This window comes from Lactuca sativa, chromosome 2 (assembly GCF_002870075.4).
Source record: "Lactuca sativa cultivar Salinas chromosome 2, Lsat_Salinas_v11, whole genome shotgun sequence".
In the NCBI taxonomy this organism is placed as follows: Eukaryota; Viridiplantae; Streptophyta; class Magnoliopsida; order Asterales; family Asteraceae; genus Lactuca; species Lactuca sativa.
Genome location: NC_056624.2, coordinates 14,428,119 through 14,455,247, shown reverse-complemented (window position 1 = coordinate 14,455,247; position 27,129 = coordinate 14,428,119). Strand labels below are relative to the sequence as shown.

The 27,129-nt window shown below is 36.6% G+C and overlaps 1 protein-coding gene across 2 annotated transcripts; it reads right to left on the bottom strand.

Annotated features, from left to right (window-relative positions):
• Positions 1–27: 27 nt before the first annotated feature.
• On the bottom strand, positions 28–27,129 carry LOC111889509 (uncharacterized). Of its 2 annotated transcripts, none has more exons than XM_023885660.3 (7): positions 26,971–27,129; positions 22,945–25,659; positions 4,034–4,735; positions 3,044–3,628; positions 1,746–2,402; positions 457–1,519; positions 28–334 (listed from the first exon to the last, which is right to left on the bottom strand). In XM_023885660.3, exons 2-7 carry the CDS (start codon positions 25,612–25,614, stop codon positions 255–257), a joined length of 5,757 nt encoding a protein of 1,918 aa, XP_023741428.1. In that variant the 5' UTR covers positions 25,615–25,659; positions 26,971–27,129; the 3' UTR covers positions 28–254. The 2 variants fall into 2 exon arrangements, with proteins under 2 accessions (XP_023741428.1, XP_023741427.1); XM_023885659.3 differs by having other exon boundaries at positions 22,945–25,642; positions 26,971–27,128.

The following is a 27,129-nucleotide window of genomic DNA, read 5'->3' as shown; positions in this document are numbered from 1 at the left end:
TTCTTTTTTTTATCTAATATCAGTGGGTATAACAATACAAAATATATTTTCTACAAGATAATGCTGTAAAAATGAAAATTCAATCAATTATACTTACGATGCTAATTTTTGTCAGGGTCAATAAATAAACTTTCATTCCATTCATCTGTTTTTTCCTACCTACCAAACATTGCTGATAAATAACCCATTCCGTTCAAGACTTCAAGAATTGTAACCAAACACGACACGACATGGAATGATAATGATACATTCCATTACTTGGTAGTTGGTCCATTCCATTCCCTTGTCATTACATTCCATCCCACTAAACATAGTTTATGCCCCTGTTGAATTCCTGCATAAAACATATAATAAATATAAAGTTGAAAATATAGAGAAAAATGGTTGGGATTTTGACAGCATGATAAAAAAATATTGTCCATGACTTGTTTTCAGAGGTACTTTAGGAATACCTACCACTTGTTTCGTCTTTATAAAGGAGTTGATGCCTTCCTCTACATAATAAGAGCCAAAAATCTGTTTGGATTCCTTTTAGCTCCGGAGTAGATGAATTCCCCATGGTGAAAGTGGTTATTGCTGTGCATTTCTCAATAGTTAAAGTATTCAATAATGGGAATGAAAAATCCACCTTCCCTATGCAAAACCCTTTGAGACATGGAAGTTCATCAAGTTTTAAGGACTTGAGACGAGGCAATATAAGCTCACTCATTTTGCCATCAGATTCTTCCTCTTCTTCTACAACAATATTTGCATCCTTAACAATTACCCCCTCCATCTGGCGGCAGATAGATATGCTTAGCTCCTGGAGTTGCTTTAGGCTACCAACAATGGAACTACTAAAAACATGTTGTAAACTATCACAACCAGCAATACAGACTGTTGTTAAGTTAGGAAACCCGAATAATGTCCATCGATTGCACTTCCATATATACCTGAGACATGGAAGTGTATAAAGTTCTAAGGACTTTAGATGAGGTAGCACAATCTCATTCATTTTTCCATCATATTCCTCCTCTTTTTCTTCTACAACAATATTTCCATCCTGAACAATTACCTCCTCTATATGGTTGCAGCTACTTATGTGTAGCTCTTGGAGTTGCAATAGACTACCAACCATGGAACTATTCAAAACATGTTCTAACATATCACATTTTTTAATAAAGAGTCTTTTTAGGTTTGGAAACTCAAATACCGTACACTGATTGCTCTTCCATATATGCCTGAGACAAGGTAGCCATTTTAACTCCACTTGTGTTAGGTTTGGAAGGTTGACAAGAGTAGTAGTAGTTTGTGATGATTCATCAAAACCACTGTTTGTCCCTTCAAAGGCTTCAAACACCTCCTCTACCAAATCGCATTCACTTACCTGAATCTTTTCCAGCTTTTGCAGTTGTAGCAACTCACTGGATGGAACAATTTTTTGAACAGATATATCACCTGCCACACGTAGTTCGATCAGATTATGAAAAGACCAATGGATCACTTCTGAAGTAGCAGCAGGGCAGGAGAAGCTTGTACTCTGCAAGTTGAACAAAAATATTTGGAAAAGTAATGATTAATAATTAAGAGATTAATTAATGTTGGTAACTAAAACAAGTTTCGGTTGGGTTACTGTTTTAGTTAGATATGGACAAAATGGATTATACAAACTTGTAATGTGTTCAATAATGCTTTACTTGGCTTCATGATTTTTTTTATTAATCAGATGATATATGCATGTGAAAATTATATAAATAATATTATACCTCCTGAAGCTGCCCAGTAGTAGTGGTTGTCACATGAGAGTTAAACCAACATTCAGGACTATGTTTTCCTAACCTTGTTCTTACATACTTGAGCTGTGGAGCTGTTGACCCACCAGCTGTGAACACCTTCATCTGTGGGCAACCATAGATTCCAACCTTTTTCAATGAAGGCCACTGGAACTCATTCGTCCCTAAAAAGAAACCCACCAGCTCTTGTAGATACTCTAGGTGAATACGCTTTAGACGAGGAAAGACCACAACCTTAGAAGAAGATGCCATTGTTGTTTGTTGTACCCCATGTTCTTCTGCCTTCACCACAATCACTTTCATTGCCTTGCAACTCTCTATCAGTAACTCTTCAAGTTGTACGAGGCTTTCAAGTGTGGAAAATGTGAATATATGTTCCAAAAGGTCACAATCATCAATTTCCAATCTCTTAAGGTTTCCCAGTTCAAGTTTAACAACACTTTTGTTGATTCCTTGAGTTTCAAACACCTCCTTCATCCCGTGGCAACAGTATATTTCTAGTTCTTGAAGCTTTTGCATATGTCCTGCTGCATACCATGGAATCACACTTGACAATGCATGGCACTCCAATATTTCTATCTCTCTAGCGTATTGGCATAAGCTCCAAGAAACACCACCCCTTTGAGAAAACTGCAGTAAATAACAAAGTTAATGTAAAATTATATTTGACTATCAACAAAGCTTAATTGTTTGTTAAACAAATACACTTGTTTATAAAAGTAATTTAATTCAACATTTGGTTCTTCGTAATGAATGACTCACTGCTCAACATCGTGAAAATGGTTCAGAAACAACGTAGCTCAGGAAGTTGTAACACAAAAGTATTTTAATGTGGGACTAAAATTTTGGAATGTAAAATTAATGATGTTAGGAAAGCATATGTTTAGAATAATAAGCTTATAAATTTTATATTTTCTACTTGAAACTAGGAAAGACCTTGCCAATGATTTCGTATCAGCTTGGTTAATGCAGGGATGTTTAGATTATTAGTTGTTGAATATCATGAATAAATTAGTTAATTAGCCATAAATGAATTTGAAGAAAGTTATTGACATGTTGTGTTATTTAATAAAAATCTGAGTTTCATATTGTTGGAAATACATATATAGAAATACATGAATAACTTGAAATCTAATTACATGCTGTGAAAATTTCAATTTCTTGTGTGTTGGGTTTATAGAATATGATTAGTATATAGAAAACATTCCAAAAAAAAATGGATTCTAGAAAAGAAATTAAATAGGTAGCTGAATATGTTGAAATTAGCATACCTTATATTGATCAAGAAAGGAGGCAGCAGTTGTAGTGGTACTGTTGAAAGATATTTCATTGTTCCTACCCTTGGCACCACCACCACCACCACCAATAGACTTGAGATTTTGCAGGCCATACAAACTGAGAGAATCAAGACGAGGGAACAGAGTTGTGCTTATGTGGGTAGATGTTGATGTTATTTTTTCTTCATATTCATCATCTCTGTTTGAAAAAACTTCTTCAATAGCATCACAAAATCCTATCTTGACTTTTTTTAGGTTGGAAAGATGTTCTGCCATGAGAGGTGAAAACAAGTACTTAATGCTTCTGCACCATTCCAGCTTTATGGTTGTGAGGTTGTGGAATGGGGATTCTACATGAAGACCTAAGAACTCATTCCAGTTGCACTTCCACACGTGACTCATACTCTCCATATCCAATATTTTCATTTTTTCAAGGTAGGGAAGCATTCGATGTTGATTATCTTGACTTCTTGGAGTACTCTTCATCTCAAATATCACCTCCACTCCTTGATATCTATCCAACTTAAGATTACGGAGATTATGACACGAGTTTATGAGACAGGGTGGGAACACAGTAGTCTGCACAGATATCCCAACAAGAAATGTAATTAGTAACTTTAATAGTTATGCTAAAGATGAATTACCTGATCAACTATCTGTAACTGCACATTCATTCACCATTCTTTTTCTTAAAAATTCAAATTTGAGAAGGATTATTTTTTATTTTAAGTATTCTTTCAAGGAATATTTGGAAACGATGGAAATAGTCCACAACTTTAAGGACGTTCCGATTCTTGTCCTTAAAATAGTGAACATTTTTTTTAAATAAGTTGTTTGAATAAAAAGTTATGGAAAGCTGCAATTTTTATTTTGTATTTCTTTTGGGTATCTATTGAAGAAAATGTGAAATCTTTTCGGTTGGTAATTTGTGTTGATAAGCAATGGCAGTTTGTTAAATACAAACTGAAATGCATTAAACCATACCTCTTTCTCTTGGCTACTTTCATGTTCTCTCCCAATTTCTCCCGAATTCAATATAGCCATAGAGGTGAGTGCCCCCAGATCAAAATTGGTGGTGGTAGGTGAGTATATGTTTCTAAATCTCATACAGTCTCTAATATATATGCTTTCAACAGCTTGAAAGCCACGGATAGGGATTCCAGAGTTATTTTCACCACCTTTTATTCTCCACACCTCTTGTAGCTTCCCTAAGTCCCATACATCAATGCTTCTCAAGCTGTTGCTGCCGCCTTCTTTTCCGGTCTCACCAACACAATCCAAGTCGATGTTGAATAACGCTTCAATGGAACCACAATCACTGACTTCTAACTCTTCAAGATGATGCAACAATGGCATGGGATTGCACGGAAACAAATCTACAAGTTTATCACAACGGAACACCTGAATCCTTCTCAAGCTGATGCTGCCTTTTTCAATTGCAGCAACACAATCCAAGTCAAAGTTGAATATCGCTTCAATGGAACCACAATTCCAGAGTTTAAGGTCTTCAAGATGACACATCAACGGCATGGGATTGCACGGAAATAGATTCACAAGATTCTTACAATTATCCACTTCAATTTCTCTCAATTTAACTTCCTCACTCTTCTGAAAGTCACAAGGCCATATTTCCTTCAAGTTCTCCATACGCTCAATGTGCAGACGCTGAAGCTTAGGAATCAAAACCTGAAAAATAATGTTGTTCTGTTTATAGCCCTTTACAAATAATTTTTCATATAAATTTCACTGGTTATTAAACATAATACACCATGTGAATGCTGTTAACTTTTATATATGTGGAAGATTAACTTACATGTACACAACAGGTAACACACACACACAGCTTGTACACAACAAGCTTCCACAGGAAAGGGATTTGGGAGAAGATAGGTTTGTGGGTTTGTGTTTGGATATGAAGTGGTTGCAACTCTCTTTGGTGGTTCTCTAATGCATGCAGACAATGTTCCCGGTACACAACTAGGGAACACAACAAAAACCATGAAGAGGGAAACACACACTAAACTATCTACTACTACCAAAACCCATTTACATGGGTGGGACTTCAACAAACTCGGTGGACTACATCTTTGTTCCACTTGTACATACACACAAACACTACATGCAAATGTATAGGAAATTAAGATTCCTATATTAAACAACAAATCATATGGCATACAACTAGACAAGTGCCTTAAATAAACCAATATCAAAAGCAACAACTCCAGTACCACTACAAGAAAGGTGGGTATTAGCGGCGATGCTAGGCATTAGCGGCGACATGTAAATGACACGACACTAATGCCTAGCGTCGCCGCTAATACCCAAAAAGTAGCGATCTGCGTCAAATGAACCCGTTCGATCTTTATTCAATCGAATGGTTGTAACGACGTGAAAAAGGCACTTGGGTGTCGCCGATAATACCTACTTGTCGCCGATAATAACCTTGCGTCGCCGCTAATACCCTTCACCACTAAAGGTCCGCATAGATAACCCCTCCAGCTCGCTGTTTTCTACGTCTTCTGTCTACCCCTTTCTCTCATTCTCTCCGTCACGGGTCTACCCCTTCTTACACCGCTGCAGATTGCACACACGAAAGTTGCCACCGCCGTCCAAACCTCCATTGCCTCCATTACTGGCGACCTAGACTTCCATTACCAGCGACCAAGAGGAGACAAACACACTTCGATTCCAAAAAATTTACCGATTTAAGGTTGAAATTCTTCCCTATTTTCGTTTCTTCTTCTGTTTTGATGTTTATTTAGTGAGTTTAAGCTTTTAATTTAAAGTTGTTGCCGGAGTTGTTGCCGAAATTGTTGTCGGAATTGTGGAATTCTTACCGGAAAATTTTGAAATTAGACTACCACAGGTTCCTTTTCATCTTTCATTTTATAAGTAGAATGTATTTGTATATGTATGATGCATGTATATGTTTTTACATTAGTATTTTTTTTTTTGTATGTGTATGTTATTTGTATGTGTATAAATTGTGAATGTGTAGTTTGTATGTATGAAAAAAAATTAGGTTGCTATAATAGAAGAAATAGTATGATGCTATAATGAGTATGTGTAGAAAACATGTTTATGTCTATTTGTATGTATAATGTGTGTATTTATGTATGTAATGTGGAAAAAATGAAAAAAAAAATATATATGTTGCTATAATGAATATGTAATATGTCTATAATGTAAAAAAAAAAATATGTTGTATTTACATGTATGATTGTATTAGATGTTTATTATGTTCTTATTTTCTTGTTAATATGGTTTCAAAGTGCTTAATTTGGTTAGTGACTTAATGTTGGTCATTACAATTTTAGTTTAATTAGGTAGGTTATTAATAGAAACATACTTTTAGTAGTTTTAAATTAATTATAAAATGAAGTTAAATTAATTTAAAAATATCAATAAAAAGAAATATTAAATTAATTGTAAAAGAAAATTAAACTACTTTTAAAATCAAATTAATATTAATATTAAAATTAAAGTATATTAATTATAAATGCATGTATTTATGGTGAAAACAAAAAAATTATGTAACATCCCGTTTTAAGAAGAGTAATTAAATAATAAATCAGGAACCCTGTGAAGTAATTATTTTGATTATTTTATATTATTAGAGCTCAAAATTAAATAATAATGAGCTGGGAGTTGGTTTCGGGAAGCCAAATGACAATATTTAAATCCCCAGGGGTTAAAACGTAATTTCACGATTTATTATGAAGGGATTTTAAGGAGTCAGGGTTTAAATGGTAATTATTGGACTTGGTTTGAAGAGAATGGAACGAGAGGGACCAGTTCTATCATTTTCTCCATAAGTTTGCATGGAGCCGAGTATTTAACTGTTTGGTATCCCACGCAAACCCTAACCCTATTCCCAGCCGTCACCTTCTCTTTATACCTCCCTATCATCTTCAATCGGCCGCCATCTTCTATCTCTCAACTTCGGCGTCAACACCATGTCGCTTGTTCCGATCAACTGAGACCAACGAATCCATCCACCATGACCAAAGAACCTGAAGACCACCGAGGGGCAGCGAGCAATTCTTCATCACTGTCGGGTTCCTTTTTCCCCCAGCCGCCGCTCACCTTCGTTGTTGGAGTCGGAGTTGTCGACGAGGACCGAGCGTCGCTTCTTTGCCGCTGTTGGACTATTCCGAAGAGGTCAAGACCTCTCCAATCGCTCTTCTTCAATGTTGTTCTAATCTTGCCGATGCCCCTTCATCTTTCGCTGGCTCTGTCAACCTCCGATCACCGCCTGCCACCATAGGGTGGATGTGTGCATGTTTAATTAGTATGTGTGTATAGTTTAGTGTGTTGCTGTGTGTTGGGTCTTGGTGTTGTAAAGTGTATTCGGTGCTGGAATAATAATATAGAAACTCCAAACCACCACCGTGAGGTAGTGTTTGCCGCCTCTTGCCGCCACCGACCGCCGTGTCGGGTGGCGGTGTGCTTTGATTGCGTTTGGACCTCGTTTGAGGGATGTTTGGACAATGTGGGACCAATGCAGCCCTAGTGGGCCTAATGGAACCCTAATGGGCCAATAAGGCCCAATGTGACTTAAAGGCCCAATCAATGGACTAATGGACTAGTACTAGGTTGGAAACCCTAATTAGGGTTTGGAAAACCCTAAGGGCATAAAACCCTAATTGTGGGAATCGTTAGGGATACACACGAGAATTAATTATTAAACCTAAAATAATAATTAATAATCTTTGGCCACTGGCTTAAGGCAATAATGGACTTAATGGATTAAGTCCTTAATGGGTTAAGTAAGAAACACCTAACCCTAATCATTATTTCATGTGAAAGCCCTAATCTCATTCGGGTCTTGAATTGGGCCTTCCTATTGGGCTTTGGCGAGTGGACTATTGGTAGGCCATCCAAGAACGAGTTAATGGACCAAAGTAATTAGATGAGATTTAGAATAAGGCCCATGTGAGGACTTGGGCTCAATTTGGAAAATTAGGCCATAGATGGGCCATAATTGGGCCTTTATGATTATGTGATATTGGGCCATGGGAATTGAATTGGAATAATTAGATGGGCCTTAAGGAAATACCATGTAGAGGTCTGGGCCTAATTTGGAAAATTGGGTCATATGTTGGGCTTTGGCCCATTATTTGACTTTTAGGCTTTTATAGTGTGAGTTGGGCCTTGGGCTTGGAACCCGATTATTAATTGGGTATTGTTTGATGTTGACAGTTCGGGAATCTATCAACCATCAGCTGGAGTTTTATATGCGGGACTTTAGCAGCGCCAGGTGAGTTATCCTCACTATATCAACAGGGTCTAAGGCACCAAGGTCGGCCCTTTATGATTTACATCCTGGTTTAGGATGGTTACTATGCTATTGTTATGCAAGATTTCATCCTAGTTTAGGATGGTTGCTATGCTAGAGATCGATTAGATCGGTATCTTGGTTATAGGAAGGTTGTCATGTTAGTGATCTGTTAGATCTGCATGTTTACTTGTTTATAGGTATGTACAGATGGTTGTTGGTTTGGGGAAAGGGTTGAGGCAGGTCTTGCTGTGTGAAGTAGGCCAAGACACCCTGAGCGGACCGAGTAGACTGCAGGCCCTAGCCGGGCAAATCTAGTCAGGCCGAAGGCCCAGCGAGCGGTCCAGATAGGCTGAAAGCGCTGAGGAGGGCGGTCCAGACGTGCCGAGGGCTCGGAGAGCGGTCGAGATAGACTGAGGACCGGGATTCGGTCCAGTCAGACTGATGGCTCACAATGCATGTTGTTTTCCGTTTATTGCTTATATGTTTATATGATATGGTTATATTTGTATGGCGTTGGTATTTTGGGGGTAACTCACTAATCCTTCGATCTTACATTTATCGATTATTGTTTCAGGTATTCTGATGATCGCGGGAAGGCGAAGGCGTGATCGTGCACCTCCTTACATTTTCATGATTGATTCTAGGAATACTCTAATGTTTATATTGTTTAGAAAGTAAACTGTAATAACTTGATGGTTTTAAATGTTTTAAAAAGTTTTAAATTGGCTTGTATTTTATGATTGTTATAAGTTGGTATCAGAGCCTTGGTGTGAGTGAATTGGAGGAAACACTCATGTGTGTCCAGTTTGAAACTGAGGACAAGGTTATAAATTGATTTTCTTAAAATGTTTTCAAACTAATAAAAGAAGGATGCAAGGGTACGATCAGCCGGAGCTTGCGGATAGACCCCAAATTACCTTACGGATTATTTGAATTATGAGATATGGTTAGAACAGCATGCTAGTACTAGGCTAGGGATCTTCAAGAATTGCATGATAGAATTGCTTGATTATATGATGCCTGATAGCCTAGGGTTTTTCCTTATATGAAATTGACATCATTACTGCAGTTGCTTAGTGTATGCATCACAGTTGTATATAATTAAGATCTTATAGCCTGAGAATGTTTGGTTTGGCCTTATTTCCTGTTCTTGTTTGATGAAGGGCTTAGGGTAGGATTAGGTATTAGAAAGTCTATAGGGTCCAACGTTATGTATGGTTAGCATACACGAGTGTTGCAGGATTGGTGGAAGTTTCATGGGTGGGTTGTGTGAGGCCAGGAGGCCAGTTATGAGATATTTAGCATTCCTCTAGGAGTAAGGATTGAGTGCTCACCATGTTGTGTATTCAGTTAGGGCGTTATGGTGATACTCTAGACAAATATGGATAGGTGTGGAAGGTAGTATGGGCCCGTACTACTAAAAGCACATGACCCATACGCATAGCAAAGAAGTCACAACCCCTAAGGTTTAGTTGGGAGTTGGTTCCCTATTATTATATGGATTATCCGAGATCTCTCTGATGTATCATCAGAGTGTTGGTTACGAGACGTCTTGAGACCGGATCCAAATTAAGATTGGGAGCTGGTAGCGAGGATAGGCCAGTATTATCAGAGGATCGTGTCAGGGAGATTGTCTGGGGTCAGATTCCGGAGATGTTTTGGTGTAACAAGACCGCCATGGTTGAGTAGTTCAAAGAGCACTATGCAACCATTGCTGAGACGACTACCACAACAGCTTCAATAGCTTCAACGACGGCAGGGGGAGGAGCTGATCGAGCTTTCCAATACTGGGACTTGTTACTGGGACATATTATGATGAGCAGAGGGTTGCAGTTACCTGGGATCATGGAGATGTTCCATACTCGTTACATTCCGCAGGATAAGCAGGAGAGGGTAGCACATGAGTTTCTAGATTTGAGGCTGCGGGGGTTTTGCTCCAGGCCGGAATGTGAGTCGCAGGGACTCCTGAAAGGAGTGATGATTATGTTTAGTTGGGGTTTTGCAGTTGGAAGTAAAATGGTTAATTGATGGATTGGAATGTCGTTTTATAGGGCAAGGATTGTGCCCTTTCAGCTTTCGAGCTCAAAGGAGTGAGCAGACTTGGGATCCCAAGATCAGGTAGTATTCTAGCTCGGGGTCAGTTGGTCACAGGGATTGGCGACAGTAGTCTAGCGCTGGTAAGCGTGGGTGGGTCGATGTGGCATAAGTATCATGTGAGGTCCGGATCGCCTTGGATCTTTGGTGTCGGACGGAAATGACTGATTATGCGATCAGTTGTGCTTTTGGGATTGGAGACTATGTCTTGGGAGTAGTTTGTAGTCGGTTTAGGGCAGAGGTTGTTTCAGCTACTGCAGTTCAGTGGGAGACGATTGAGCGGGTAAGTGAGTGAGGGTGCGAGACACTGAATGATATGGTTTCTTGATCCCGAGAACGAGAGTTTTTTTAGAGCACATTGGGAAGAGAGGTATCATGTGGGAGGTCTACGGACAGGGTCCCACAGGAGGGTTATTCAGCGTTGTCAGGATATAGTAGTTTAGTAACCATTATTGATTGGCGGGGGAAAGCGCCAAGGCAAGTAACTCGTTGCTGAGATGTTAGTTGGAGCATCTACCTTTTGACTTCAGGATTTGAATGGGGGATCATTCAAGTATTAGGGACTGTCGGGTTCACTGGGATTCAGGAAGTCTTCAGCTAGTTCTTAGAAGTGTGCGATCACTTGTGGTTGGCTAGTAAAGGAGTACTAGTTGGGAAGGTCTGGTTGTTATCAGATTGATCGTTGGAAAGTGAGAAGCATTAGGAACTCTCAAATTTTCATGTATTGTGAAGACTTAGTTGAATCTAAGTGGGGGAGAATTGTCCCGGGATTCAGAAGTGGAAATCGTTTCGAAACTGGGATAAGTTTGCATCCTTGTCAGGAAGAAAGGCGGGCCAAGTGGCTGTTTGGTTTGAGGGTTTTGTGAATTGGGAGTTCGGTAGAACTCCCTAACATGTGTATCGTGTCTTCTCGTTGCTTGATAGCAGAATTTGGAGAATCAGTTTGGGGTTCTAGTCATGAATTTATTTCAGTTTAGGGGTTCGGTCGAGTGTGTGCTCGACTATGAGGGTTTTTGGATTGATAGATTGAGGGTTGTGTTACCTGCAAGGACTCGACAGTACTTTCAGAACTGGTGTGCGGGTTATTTAGCATTGGTGATAGATACGCGGATCAGGGATCAGACCACGGGTTCCCGAAAGAGTGGGCGATCAACATGAGGTCTAGAATTAGGCCGAAATTATAGTCCACAGATTGGATTAGGAGTTCGAAACCCCAAGTGGGGGAGAACTAGCTATATGGGAAAGGGCAGCAGGATGGGTCCGGGTTTATGCACAACAGACTTAGAGCGGTCTGGATAGACGAAATGCCAACGGGGGGTACCATTCAGGCCGAAGGCTCGGGGAACGGTCCAGATAGGCTGAAGGCCCGGTGAGGCGGTCCAATCATGTTGAAAACTCTGTATGTAATCCGTTGGGTCTAATGGTCAGATAGTGAGGGAAGTGTTGTGAGACTACGGGAGGACCCGTAGCACTCGCGAGTTGTTTCAGACGATTAGGCCAGGGTGGGCCAGTTCGCAAGATTGTGGGTAAACCACAGCATAATCGGAATCAGGAAACCGTAGGTCGTTGGAGACCGGACATGATGTAAGACTACAATATTCTGGTAGCGCTCACTTTTCGTATTCGGTTCAATGGTGACATATTGTCAGATTATCATGGTCGCATGGACCAGAGGATTGATGGAGCCATGAGTGGCGATATAGTTAAGGCGGTTATTGCTAGTCGAAGTTTCTTTTGGAAATCACGTGGGGCGACTGTAAGATCGCTCGTTAGTTCAGCAAACGGGCGGGAATCCAGTATTCCGGATGAGCTTCTGTCATGTATAAGTGTACTGCAAGGGAAATTTGGTCTGTGACTCTATCTTTCAGTAGGAACCCCAGGTTATTCAAAAGTTGAATAACCAGATGAGAGACAAGCAGACTGGGCTCAACAATATTAATTTGGTATGAGAGGTCTGTCAGGAAGCCAGACCATCTCGAGACTTCAGGTTATGGAGCGAGTAAATGTGATCATATTGCAAGGGATTTGTTTATTTTCTGGTCTTGGAACCCTGTGAGGGTTGGTTACAGTTTCCTTGGTAAGGTTAGGCTGAAGCTCGGGATTGTAGTTTAAGTTGTTCGGCGTGTAAGGAATGAGAAGAAACGATTTTGAGGACGAAATCAAATTTAAGCGGAGGAGAGTTGTAACATCCCGTTTTAAGAAGAGTAATTAAATAATAAATCAGGAATCCCGGGAAGTAATTATTTTGATTATTTTATATTAGTAGAGCTCAAAATTAAATAATAATGAGCTAGGAGTTAGTTTCGGCAAGCCAAATGACAAGATTTAAATCCCCATGGGTTAAAACGTAATTTCAGGATTTATTATGAAAGGATTTTAAGGAGCCAGGGTTTAAATGGTAATTATTGGACTTGGTTTGAAGAGAATGGAACGAGAGGGACCAGTTCTATCATTTTCTCCATAAGTTTGCATGGAGCCGAGTATTTAACTGTTTGGTATCCCACGCAAACCCTAACCCTATTCCCAGCCGTCACCTTCTCTTTATACCTCCCTATCATCTTCAACCGGCCGCCATCTTCTATCTCTCAACTTCGGCGTCAACACCATGTCGCTTGTTCCGATCAACCGAGACCAACGAATCCATCCACCATGACCGGAGAAGCTGAAGACCACCGGGGGGCCAGCGGGAGATTCTTTGTCGGGTTCCTTATTCCCCCAGCCGCCATTGCACCTTCGTTGTTGGAGTCGGAGCTGCCGATGAGGACCGAGCGTCGCTTCTTCGCCGCTGCTAGACTGTTTCGAAAAGGTCAAGACCGCTCCAATCGCTATTCTTCAATGTTGTTCAAATCTTTCCGATTCCCCTTCGTCTGTCGCTGGCGCTGTCAACGTCATTGCTGCCTAGCCATGTTCATTGTTGCATGGTTGTGGACATCTGGGAACCTTTGGGAACGGGAAGGAACTCATCGCAGCTGCCTACTGCCACCTCCAACCACCGCCTGCCGCCATAAGGCGGCTGTGTGCGTGTGTGCATGTTTAATTAGTATGTGTGTATAGTTTAGTGTGCTGCTGTGTGTTTGGTCTTGGTGTTGTAAACTGTATTCGGTGTCGGAATAATAATAGAGAAACTCCAAACCACCACCGTGAGGTGGTGGTTGCCGCCACCGGCCGCCATGTCGGGTGGCGGTGTGCTTTGATTGCGTTTGGACCTCGTTTGGGGGATGTTTGGACAATGTGGGACCAATGAAACCCTAGTGGGTCCAACGGAACCCTAATGGGCCAATAAGGCCCAATGTGACCTAAAAGCCCAAACAATTAACTAATAGGCTAGTATTGGATTGGAAACCCTAATTAGGGTTTGGAAAACCCTAAGGGCATAAAACCCTAATTGTGGGAATCGTTTGGGATACACACGAGAATTAATTATTAAACCTAAAATAATAATTAATAATCATTGGCAACTAGCTTAAGGCAATAATAGACTTAATGGATTAAGTCCTTAATGGGTTAAGTAAAAAACACCTAACCCTAATCATCATTTCATGTGAAAGCCCTAATCTCACTCGGGTCTTGATTTGGGCCTTTTTATTAGGCTTTGGCGAGTGGACTTTTGGTGGGCCATCCAAGAACGAGTTGATGGATCAAAGTAATTAGATGGGCTTTAGGATAAGGCCCATATGAGGACTTGGGCCCAATTTGGAAAATTAGGCATAAATGGGCCATAATTGGGCCTTTATGATTGTGTGATATTGGGCCATAGGAATTGAATTGGAATAATTAGATGGGCCTTAAGGAAAGACCATGTAGAGGTCTGGGCCTAATTTGGAAAATTGGGCCATATGTTGGGCTTTAGCACATTATTTGACTTTTGGGCTTTTGTAGTGTGAGTTGGACCTTGGGCTTGGAACCCAATTATTAATTGGGTATTGTTTGATGTTAACAGTTCGGGAATCTGTCAACCAGCAGCTGGAGTTTTATCTGCAGGACTTCAGCAGCGCTAGGTGAGTTATCCTCACTATATCAAAAAGGTCTAAGGCACCAAGGCCGGCCCTTTATGATTTACATCCTGGTTTAGGATGGTTGCTATGCTATTGCTATGCTAGATTTCATCTTGGTTTAGGATGGTTGCTATTTTAGATTTCATCCTGGTTTAGGATGATTGCTATGCTAGAGATCGGTTAGATCATTATCTTGGTTATAGGATGGTTGCCATGTTAGTGATCTGTTAGATCTGTATGTTTACTTGTTTATATGTATGTGCACATGGTTGTTGGTTTAGGGAAAGGGTTGAGGTAGGTCATGCTATGTGCAATAGGCCAAGACACCCTGGGCGGACCTGGTAGACTGTAGGCCCGGGTCGGGCAAATCTAGTCAGGCCGAAGGCCCAGCGAGTAGTCCGGATAGGCTGAAGGCCCTGAAGAGGGCGGTCTAGATGTGCCGAGGGCTTGGACAACGGTCCAGATAGACTGAGGACCGAGATTCGGTCCAGTCAGACTGATGGCTCATTATGCATGTTGTTTGCTTTTTATTCTTATATGTTTATATGATCTGGTTATATCTGTATGGCGTTGATATTTTGGGGGTAACTCACTAAGCCTTTGAGCTTACATTTATCGATTATTGTTTCAGGTATTATGATGATCACGGGAAGGCGAAGGGGTGATCGTACACCTCCTTACATTTTCATGATTGATTATGGAAATACTCTGATGTTTAAATTGTTTTGAAAGTAAACTGTAATAACTTGATGGTTTTAAATGTTTTAAAAAGTTTTAAATTTGCTTGTATTTTATGGGTGTTAAAAACTATGTATGTTTATAAATGTGTGTTTGTTTTCCATGTGTATGTGTATTTGTATGTATAACTATATATGTTTATATATGTATATTTATTTACCATTTGTGATTGTAATGTATATATAAGTGTATTTTAGTATGTTAATTTTTATATATAGATGTGTATTATATACAAGTCAATATGTTTATATTTATATATGTATAAGTGTATGTATATGTATGATCACCTAACTTGTGTATTTGTATGCAATTTTGAAAGTATAATATGGATAGTGTATTTGTATATATATGTAATATGTGTATTTATATGGATATGTAATATGTGTATTTATATGTATGCGTATGTATGTATTGTATGCAATTTAGAAACTACAATGCTATAATAAAAATATGAAAAAGAAATAAACAAAAAACAAAGTAGGATGCTATAATGGAAAGTATTATTTTCTTTATGTGTATTTGTATGTATAGAAAATTATATATGTAGTTTGTGTATTTGTATGTCATTTGGAAACTATGATGTTATAGATGAAAAAAAACAAAGTAGGATTTTATTCATATTGTAATTTTACAGACTATATATGGGGTTTAGTTGGACGATACTCTTCTAAATGATGGTGGATATTATAGGCCTAGGACATGGAGGTGATGGAGCCCGGGATCTACCACCTGCACTAGGCTTTGGTCGTGGACAAAATGAACAAGATGGTAAGTCTTATTATGATATATTTATTATCTATTTTTATCCAGTTATTATAAGCTATCGTGACTATTAATTTTAATTATATTTTTCAGCTGAGCTTCCTAAATAAAGAAAAGGCCTAGCAAAAAACATCCAGCTATCAAAGCTGATAAGGGCAAACAAGAGAAAGCCCGTGGATTTGGATTTCGGCAGAGAGTTCACATATTCCCCTGTCGGGATTTGTGGTAATTGGTTTACCCGTGAGATTGGGAGGTATATGTGGTTGAACATCCCTTTGAACGTATATGGCTTGGACAATGTTTCCCCCGCTTTAAGGAATGCCACAATCGTACATCTAAAGGTAACTTGGATAATATTTTAAGTTTTAGTTGTGAATGATATTTAATTAACTAAATTTTTTGTATTTATAGAATAAGTTTAATTTGGATAAGGTTAACATGGACCCCGAGCGTGCTCAGTTGTTGCAGAGCATTGATGCAAATTTACAAAGAGTTTATAGAGGCCAGAAAAATAAAGTGCATAATTATTTTCAGAATGTCGGGGGGCTTACAGATATCCCAAGGGGATTAGCCAACCCCCAGATGGTATGTCACGTGAAAATTGGATGCAAGCATTTGAACGTTTTCAAACGCCCGAATTTGTAAAGCGTTCGGCATCAAACAAAGGAGTCCGTGCACAACAACAAGTTGTAAACAAAGGGGGGCCATGCTCGTATGGCAATGTATGCTTCAAGAAGTAAGGTATGGTATATTTAACTGTTTATTTAAATTATAATTAATCTAATTTTTAATGTTATATAGGACATCACTCGAACCGAAGCATTTCGTAAGGCTGATACTGATCGTCAAGGGGTATTTAGTAGTCCTGCAGTCGAGCAACAATACGTAAGTGATTAATTTGTATTTTTATATAAGTGTTTATAGCGTCCAGAAGTATTTAGCAATCTAATTTCTATGATATATATATATATATATATATATATATATATATATATATATATCATTTTTTGAAAATAGAGAATGCTTTACTCCTTGAGATTAGTCAACAAACTCAAGCTTCTTCTGATGTCAACGGTTTAACACCAAAGGACACACAAAATTGTTTTGAAAGAATATTGTGTGTCCGACGAGGCCATATCAGAGGCATCGGGGGTAAACCTTCTATGGTTATGTCGATGTACGATCAGGAACAACCACTAACACAGCCATCGCCACAATCACAGGTGACAAAACTATTTAATTTTGGTAATTGTTTCAAATGCTGGTAATTGTTGGTTTAGTAATAATTTAAAATGTTGGTAATTGTTAGTTTGATAATATTTTATATGTTGGTAATTGTCAGTTTGGTTATAGTTTGATTGGTATTTTGTAGTTTGGTAATTTTTAGTTTATGAAAGTACAATGCTATAATGGAAAAAATGAAAAAAAAAAGTGCAATGATATAATGTATTATATACAATATGTGTGGTTTGGTAATTGTTAGTTTATGAAAGTATAATGCTATAATGGTATTTTGTAGTTTGGTAATTCTTTGTTATAGTACAATGTTATAATGTGTTTATGCAATATGTGTAGTTTGGTAATTGTTAGTTTATGAAAGTACAATGCTATAATGGTCTTTTGTTGTTTCCTACGTCTTCTGTCTGCCCCTTTCTCTCATTCTCTCCGTCGTCGGTCTACCCCTTCTTACACCGCCGTCGATTGCAGACACGAAAGTTGCCACCACCGTCCAAGCCTCCATTTCCTCCATTATCGGCGACCTAGACTTCCATTACCAACAACCAAGAGGAGACAAACACACTTTGATTCCGGATTTTTTGTCGATTTAAGGTCTAAATTCTTCCGTATTTTCATTTATTCTTCTGTTTTGATGTTTATTTAGTGAGTTTAACCTTCTAATTTAAGGTTGTTGTCGGAGTTGTTGCCAGAATTGTTGTTAGAATTGTGAAATTCTTGCCGGATAATTTCGAAATTAGATTACCACAGGTTCATTTTCATCTTTTATTTTATAAGTAGAATGTATTTGTATGTTTATGATGCATGTATGTGTTTTTACATTAGTATTTTTTTTGTATGTGTATGTTATTTGTATGTGTATTATTTGTGAATGTGTAATTTGTATGTATGCAAAAAAAATGAAAAAAATTAGGTTGCTATAATAGAAGAAAAAGGATAATGCTATAATGAGTATGTATAGAAAACGTGTTTATGTCTATTTATATTTATAATGTGTGTATTTATGTATGTAATGTGGAAAAAATGAAAAAAAAAATACGTTGCTATAATGAATATGTAATATGTCTATAATGTAAATATATATATATATATATATATGTTGTATTTACATGTATGATTGTATTAGATGTTTATATTGTTTTTATTTTCTTGTTAATATGGTTTCAAAGTGCTTAATTTTGTTAGTGATTTAATGTTGGTCATTACAATTTTAGCTTAATTATGTAGGTTATTAATAGCAATGTACTTTTAGTAATTTTAAATTAGTTATAAAATGAAGTTAAATTAATTTTAAAAATCAATAAAAAAATATTAAATTTATTTTAAAATCAAATTAAACTAGTATTAAAATCAAATTAATATTAATAATAAAATTAAATTAAATTAATTACAAATGCATGTATTTATGGTGAAAACAGAAAAATTATGTATGTTTAAATATGTGTGTTTGATTGCCATGTGTATGTGTATTTGTATGTATAACTATATATATATATATATATATATATATATATATATATATATATGTGTGTGTATTATGTACAGGTCTATATGTTTATATTTATATATGTATACGTGTATGTATATGTATGATCACCTAAATTGTGTATTTGTATGCAATTTTGAAAGTATAATAAGGAAAGTGTATTTTATGTATATGTAATATGTGTATTTATACGTATATTTGTGTATGTATTGTATGCAATTTGGAAACTACAATGCTATAATAAAAAATGATAAAAAAAAACAAAAAACAAAGTAGGATGCTATAATCGAAAGTATTATTTTTTATATGTGTATTTGTATGTATAGAAAATTATATATGTAGTTTGTGTATTTGTATGCCATTTGGAAACTATAATGTTATAGATGAAAAAAAAAATGGATGTTATAATAGAAAGTGTATTATTTTTTATATGCAAAACATGTAACTTTATTCATATTGTAATTTTACAGACTATATATAGGGTTTAGTTAGACGATACTCTTCTAAGTGATGGTGGATGTTATGGGCCTAGGACATGGAGGTGATGGAGCCGGGGATCACCACCTCCAGTAGGCTTTGGTCGTGGACAACACGAACAGGATGGTAAGTCTTATTATGATATATTTATTATCTATTTTTATCCGGTTATTATAAGCTATTGTGACTAATATTTTTAATTATATTTTTCAGCTGAACTTCCTAAAAAAAGAAGAGGCCTAGCAAAAAACATTCAGCTATCAATGCTGATAAGGGCAAACAAGAGAAAGCCCGTGGATTTGGATTTCGATAGATAGTTCACATATTCCCCTGTCGGGATCCATGGTAATTGGTTTATCCGTGAGATTGGGAGGTATATGTGGTTGAACATCCCTTTGAACGTATATGGTTGGGACAATGTTTCCCCCGTTTTAAGGAATGTCACAGTCGTACATCTAAAGGTAACTTGGATAATATTTTAAGTTTAGTTGTGACTAATATTTAATTAACTAACTTTTTTGTAGTTTTAGAATAAGTTTAATTTGGATAAGGTTAACATGGATCCCTAGCGTGCTCAGTTGTTGTCGAGCATTGATGCGAATTTACAAAGAGTTTATAGAGGCCAGAAAAACAAAGCGCATACTTATTTTCATAACGTCGGGGGGCTTACAGATATCCCAAGGGCATTAGCCAACCCCCTGATGGTATGTCACGTGAAAATTGGATGCGAGAATTCGAACATTTTCAAACGCCCGAATTTTTAAGCGTTCGACGTCAAACAAAGGAGTCCGTGCACAACAACAAGTTGTAAACAAAGGGGATCGTGCCCGTATAGCAATGTATGTTTCAAAGAAGTAAGCTATGGTATATTTAACTGTTTATTTAAATTATAATTAATCTTATTTTTAATGTTAAATAGGACATCACTCGAATCGAAGCATTTCGTAAGGCTAATACTGATCATAAAGGGGTATTTAGTAGTCCTACAGTCGAGCAATAATACGTAAGTGGTTAATTTGTATTTTTTATATAAGTGTTTATATCCTCAAGAAGTATTTAGTAATCTAATTTTTATGATATTTATCATTTTTTGAAAATACAGAATGCTTTACTCCTTGAGATCAATCAACAAACTCAAGCTTCTTCTGATGTCAATGGTTTAACACCAAAGGACACACAAAATTGTTTTTAAAGAATATTGAGTGTTCGACGAGGCCATATTAGAGGCATCGGGCGTAATCCTTCTACGGTTGTGTCGATGTACGATCAGGAACAACCACTGACACAACCATCGCTACAATCACAGGTGACAAAACTATTTAATTTTGGTAATTGTTTCAAATGTTGGTAATTGTTGGTTTAGTAATAATTTCAAATGTTGGTAATTGTTAGTTTGATAATATTTTATATGTTGGTAATTGTCAGTTTGGTTATAGTTTGATTGGTATTTTGTAGTTTGGTAATTTTTAGTTTATGAAAGTACAATGCTATAATGGAAAAAAAAAGTGCAATGCTATAATGTATTATATACAATATGTGTAGTTTGGTAATTGTTAGTTTATGAAAGTATAATGCTATAATGGTATTTTGTAGTTCGGTAATTCTTAGTTATAGTACAATGTTATAATGTGTTTATGCAATATGTGTAGTTTGATCATTGTTAGTTTATGAAAGTACAATGGTATAATGGTATTTTGCTATTTCCTACATCTTCTGTCTGCCCCTTTCTCTCATTCTCTCCGTCGCCGGTCTCCCCATTCTTACACCACCGTCGATTGCAGTCACAAAACTTGCCACCGTCGTCCAAACCTCCATTTCCTCCATTACCGACGACCTAGACTTCCATTACCAGTAACCAAGAGGAGTCAAACACACTTCGATTCCGCGTTTTTACCAATTTAAGGTCGAAATTCTTCCCTATTTTCATTTCTTCTTCTGTTTTGATGTTTATTTAGTGAGTTTAAGCTTCTAATTTAAGGTTGTTGTTGGATTTGTTGCCGGAATTGTTGTCGGAATTGTAGAATTCTTGCCGGAAAGTTTTGAAATTAGACTACCACGGGTTCCTTTTCATCTTTCATTTTATAAGTAGAATGTATTTGTATGTTTATGATGCATGTATGTTATTTGTATGTGTATTATTTGTGAATGTGTAATTTGTATGTATGAAAAAAAAATGAAAAAAACTAGGTTGCTATAATAGAAGAAAAAGTATGATGTTATAATGAGTATGTATAGAAAACATGTTTATGTCTGTTTGTATGTATAATGTGTGTATTTATGTATGTAATGTGGAAAAAATGAAAAGAAAATACATTGCTATAATGAATAAGTAATATGTCTATAATGTAAAAAAAAAATATGTTGTATTTACATGTATGATTGTATTAGATGTTTATTATGTTTTTATTTTCTTGTTAATATGGTTTCAAAGTGCTTAATTTTGTTAGTGACTTAATGTTGGTCATTACAATTTTAGCTTAATTATGTAGGTTATTAATAGCAATATACTTTTAGTAATTTTAAATTAGTTATAAAATGAAGTTAAATTAATTTTAAAAATAAATAAAAAAAATATTAAATTTATTTTAAAATAAATTAAACTAGTATTAAAATCAAATTAATATTAATAATAAAATTAAATTAAATTAATTACAAATACATGTATTTATGGTGAAAATAAATTAAATTAATATTAATAATAAAATTAAATTAAATTAAGTACAATGTTATAATGTGTTTATGCAATATGTGTAGTTTGGTAATTGTTAGTTTATGAAAGTACAATGCTATAATGGTATTTTGTAGTTTGGTAATTCTTAGTTATAGTACAATGTTATAATATGTCATATGCAATATGTGTAATTTGGTAATTGTTAGTTTAAAAGTATAATGCTATAATGGTATTTTGTAGGTTGGTAACTGTTAGTTATAGTACAATGCTATAATGTGTTATATGCAATATTTGTAATTTGGTAATTGTTAGTTTATGAAAATACAATGCTATAATGGTATTTTGTAGTTTGGTGATCGTTAGTTATTGTACAATGCTATATTTTGTACTTTGCTTGTATGTCGAATGTATATTTTGTATATAGAATGTTATAATGTTGGTTTAACTTAAAAGACTATATTGTTTTATTTGTAGTTGGAAATGCTACAAACAATGTTAAAAGATTTGGCTTGTAGTGCCACACTTGAAGATTGGTTTCGTTCGTTGCCACAACGAAATGAAATCAGAGGAAACGAGGTGAGCGATGATGACGAGCAGCTAGTTGTAGGATTTTTGTATGTTTTGTTTGTATAAGTATTTTAGACTAGTATTTTCGGTATTTTGTATTATGTTAAATTGGATGAATATTTTAAATGGATGTTGGATTAATATTTTGGAATGGAAGGACGTGGGATTAGCTTAATTAATATAATAGCAGATTTTATACTTTTTATACAATTTTTGTCAATTTTAATGTGAAATTAAAAAAAATTACCAATACCGGCGACGCCTTTAATGGTGACAGTTGGTTATTAGTGGCGACGAACCGTTATTAGCGGCGACATCTCGCATTAGTGGCGACATTTTGATTATCAGCAACAAAGCATCAACGGCGGCCTTTTAGCGACGACGCGTTGCCGTTAATACTATTAACGACGACAAACGCTACCTTTAGCGGCGACGCGTGTCAACGCTAATACTCTAATTTCTTGTAGTGAGCTATTGTATGCTTGAGACAAGGTGAAGTGGGTTTGATTACTTTAACAAATGCAACCTCTTTTGAAACTTCTAATAGAAAAGATTGTTTGACATGTATCAAGAGAAAAACATAATTACCTCTCCCCTTAACAAGCAAGATGTTGCCGACTTATTCTTGGAATAAATGCTTGTGATATTTGGAATGTCTTCTATTTTTAACTCCATGAGGTGTGGTAGCGCAATTACGTTCACATTCTGGCACAAACTCAATAGTCGTGGTAGCCCACTCAAAGATAGAGACGTCAACTTGGGGAATGTAACTCTCTCTTCTCCACCACTCTCAACATGAATGAGTTCTTTCATAACAAGGCAATTGAAAACTTCAAGATGCTCAAGATTTGACAGAACTTTTGCAACACCCAGTGTAAAAAGGTATCTTAACTCTGCACACTCTGAAACCACAAGGACTCTTATATTACGGAAAGAAGAAGACTGAGGACCAATGAAGGGTTCCACCCCAACATCTTCAAGATAATTCATATCTTCCACATGTAAACAAAGCACCACCGTTTTCCCAAACAACTCATTAATTCTAGATCCCAATAGTTCACCTTTCTTGGTTACCAACTTCAATGTGTTTTCGATAAAATACTTGCTCTCCATTGAATATTCTCCTTCTAAAGAACGTCCCACTGAGATCATGAATCGTTCAAGATTCTCGAATGCAAGATTCTTCGGTTGAGCATTATTTTCATGGAACTCAAATTTTAAGGCAGAAAGGTTCTTCCAACGTTCTGCCACTTCATTCCAGTCATCACCTGTGAAGCTAATATCCCTTCCAGAAGCCCAGAGCTCTTCAAGTCTGACTAAATTTTTAAAGACACCATTATCTATATGAAGACCATCACAACCTGTCACGTCTAGTACCCTTAACTTCTTCAAATTTCCAATTGTAGAAGGTAGCCTATTAACGCGAGAACCAGCAAAGCTGAGAACTTCCAAATTTGGAAAGTTTCCAATAGAAGATAAATCAAACGTCAATAAGCATTGATGCAGAAGAAGCACTCGAAGGTTGGTGGAGCATTCAAGCGATGCGGAAATCAATGGACAGATCATATGATCATATGATATAACCTGAAGCTGTCCCATTTCTTCATAAAAGTTTTGAGGAAACCTCAACGACTTATCTCCATGCATAAGTTTCAAAATCGAGACATTTTGAAACTTGAGATCACAAGGAAATTCAATCATACCCTTACATGTTAATGCGATTCTTTTGCAAGAGGAGCTCACATCACTTTCAGTTTCAGGCCACCTTGGCTTACTACTACCATGGTTGACAATAGATGCATGCTCGGCTTTAGAAAACATATCCAAAACAAAAGCACGCACCAGATCATGCATCTTAACGTACCTAACATCATCACCTTCGATCAACAAATTGGTATGCATGAGCCGCTCAATGCAGGCTTTCAACTTGTATCTTGCTTCTCGTATAGTATCTACTGCCTTGAATAACTTCAATCCCCATCCATACCTCAATAGGTCCTCGGTAGGAATATTGAAGTCCTCCGGAAATAAACCACAAAGCAAAAAAGTAGCTTTAGTCACCTCGTCTTCGAGATTGTCATAGCTAGTTTGGAAAACAGTAGACGCAATTGTGTTAATGTCATGGTGTTGTAAACGAGAAAGGGCATTCTTCCATGTATCCTTACTTTTACTTCTAAGAGTGCAGGCCATGGTTTTGATAGCAATGGGTAGTCCGCAACACTTCTTTACAATTTCTTCTCCGATTTTATTGAGCTCAGGATCGACATCATCAGAAGGTTCTAAAAATTGGAGGAACAAACTGTGTGCTTCCGCTTCCTCCAGGACACTCACCTTGAGAACTAAATCAGCTTTAACTCCCATCTCAGTGCAAACTGATTGGTCCCGTGATGTAATCAAGACCTTGAAGTCAACATCTTGATTTGGAAAACGACTTAAACCAATATCTTCCATATCAACCGGTTGCCATACATCGTCTAGTATTACCAGGAACTTCTTCTTTCCTCCATTTGAGTTGTTTGCAAACCATGTACGGAGCTTATCAGTTCTTGCTGGTTTAGTGGTTTCGGTTAGACTTATACCAAGGTACTCGGCAACAGCTTGTTGAATAGCAATGGGGTCTGTCTTTTCCCCTATAACCGCCTCAACGTAATGATTAAACATTTTCTTTCCTATCACAACCTCCTTCAGCTTCTTCATCATAGTGGTCTTTCCCACTCCACCCATCCCACATAACGCTACCATGTGGGAACTATGGTTGGGCCCGAGTGCTTCCAGTGCTTTCATAAAAGTCAACTCTCTTGAGCGGAAGTCATTTTGATCACTTGATGGTTTAGAGGTGGACGCCATGATGGTATCAATTCTCCCCACAGGAATTTGTAGTTCAGTCCCTTGGATTTTAGGGCATCGTGCCAGAACACTCTCAATCTCTTTAAATATCTTGAAGGCTTTCCTTCCGAGCTTGTGCCTACTCTTGAGATCAAGACATCCAGTGACTTCACTTGGAAAGTCTGCCACCTTTTCATTCATGTGTTCGACTTCTATCAACCAAGGGTCGACTTGTGCAGGAACCTCAAGACGTCTTTCTCTGTTTTGGGTCTTCTGAGATTCCACGCCGAGTCTTGCATCATCCAAATCCTTTATTTTGGTGCGCATATCCTCCACATATTTTTTGTAAGACACCAGGTAATCCAGTTGTTTTTTAACTGGAACCATAAGAACCTGAACAACTCCTTTCATTATTTCACTAGCAACCTCCATTGTTGGTAATTCTCACTTGTTTTAGCACCTGCATAAATAGTATAGCTGCCAACTAGTTAATAAAGGGAATTCGATGGAAATCATCTTGATTTAATTTCCATATTGCATCCTAAAATCATTTTATTGAGTATGGTTGTATTAGCTTTGGACCATTGGCACATAATGTAATGGTAACCTGTGGAAAGTGTCGTTTCATAATCTACGGCTAAAACTTTGATCATTTTATACAAAATGATGTTAATAGAAATCAACAAGATGGCTTTTCAATATGTTTAGGATTATTTATTCTGTTTTAAAAAGAAAAATTCAAAAACGTATGAAGTTTGAATGATTAAAAGAAGATGAATCTTCACATGTTTAATTGTTATTATATAAATGTAAAGATAAACAAAATATAAAAATATGATGCTGTGATAAGCTGAGTCCACAATGATAACCGACTTGGTGGTACTAGTTTTGGTTCTTTGATATTTATATTAAAACAGAGTTTGTCAAAGTCCCATGTTATAATGACCATTACCATGTGTGAGTCTACCCAGCAATGTTATCCAGATACAACATTTTCAAAGTTTTAGTTGGGCAGATTTTTCAATGTATTGATTTGTCCTAACAAAAAAAAATGAAACTATAATGATATAATGGGATAGTTTTTCAAGGCACAATGCAAGACTGAAAGTTTTTTAAAGTACAATCCCTTAATATGGACAATGAAAACTGAAATTACAGTCTTGTAATAGAAAACTATAAAAGCAAGATGTTATATTACACACATGAATGATACTATGTTGCTATTTATTGCATTCAACAGTTCTTATGTATATCAACCAACATTGAAGAAGTTTTACACGTTGATGACGTTGAAAAGGGTCATTCTATATAACACCAAACATTGAAGTGCATGCATATTGTAATCAACATCAGATATCATTTTAAATATCGTTAGATGGACTCACCACTAGAATTCCTAACTATCCTTGCATGTCGTTGTGGATCCATGAAAAGGAATAAACTAGTGTCCATAATATACTTTATATAATTTTTTTTAAAAGTAAAATCTTGATATTTTTTCAGAAACCTTTCCATTCTGCAATTAAATAATTAATTTATTAACAAATAACAAGCCAATTAACAATCCCAATTAATATAAATTTTAAGCAAACAAATAACAGTTAATTAACAATTAACACTAACAAATAACAATTAAAATAAGAAAAAGAATGTTTCCATGTTAGCTTCTGCGTTTACCTAAAATTTAAAAAAATCCCAAATACTTGACACTTAAAACTAATAAACTAACAATAAATATTAATCAAATACAAATAAACAATAAAACTAACAAGTAATAATAACAATTACCTCAATTTTCTTAACTCGGTATAGGGAAATCAGAGAGAGGCTAACAGCAGAGAAATGGAGTTCTCTCTTCGGGGGTTTTCAGTGAAATCGACAGCTGAGAGAGAGAGAGAGAGAGAGAGAGAGAGAGAGAGAGAGATGGGTGACTCTAGCTAGGAGAGG

What these genes read in the sequence shown, in the direction of transcription:
- LOC111889509 (XM_023885660.3), bottom strand. Translation starts at nt 25,614, where the DNA reads ATGGAGGTTGCTAGTGAAATAATGAAAGGAGTTGTTCAGGTTCTTATG. An exon ending in CTTGCTTGTTAAGGGGAGAG is followed by an intron (nt 4,736 to 22,944) that starts GTAATTATGTTT and finishes ATTATTTTTCAG; the next exon opens with GTTTTGATTCCTAAGCTTCA. An exon ending in AAAGTAGCCAAGAGAAAGAG is followed by an intron (nt 3,629 to 4,033) that starts GTATGGTTTAAT and finishes ATATCTGTGCAG; the next exon opens with ACTACTGTGTTCCCACCCTG.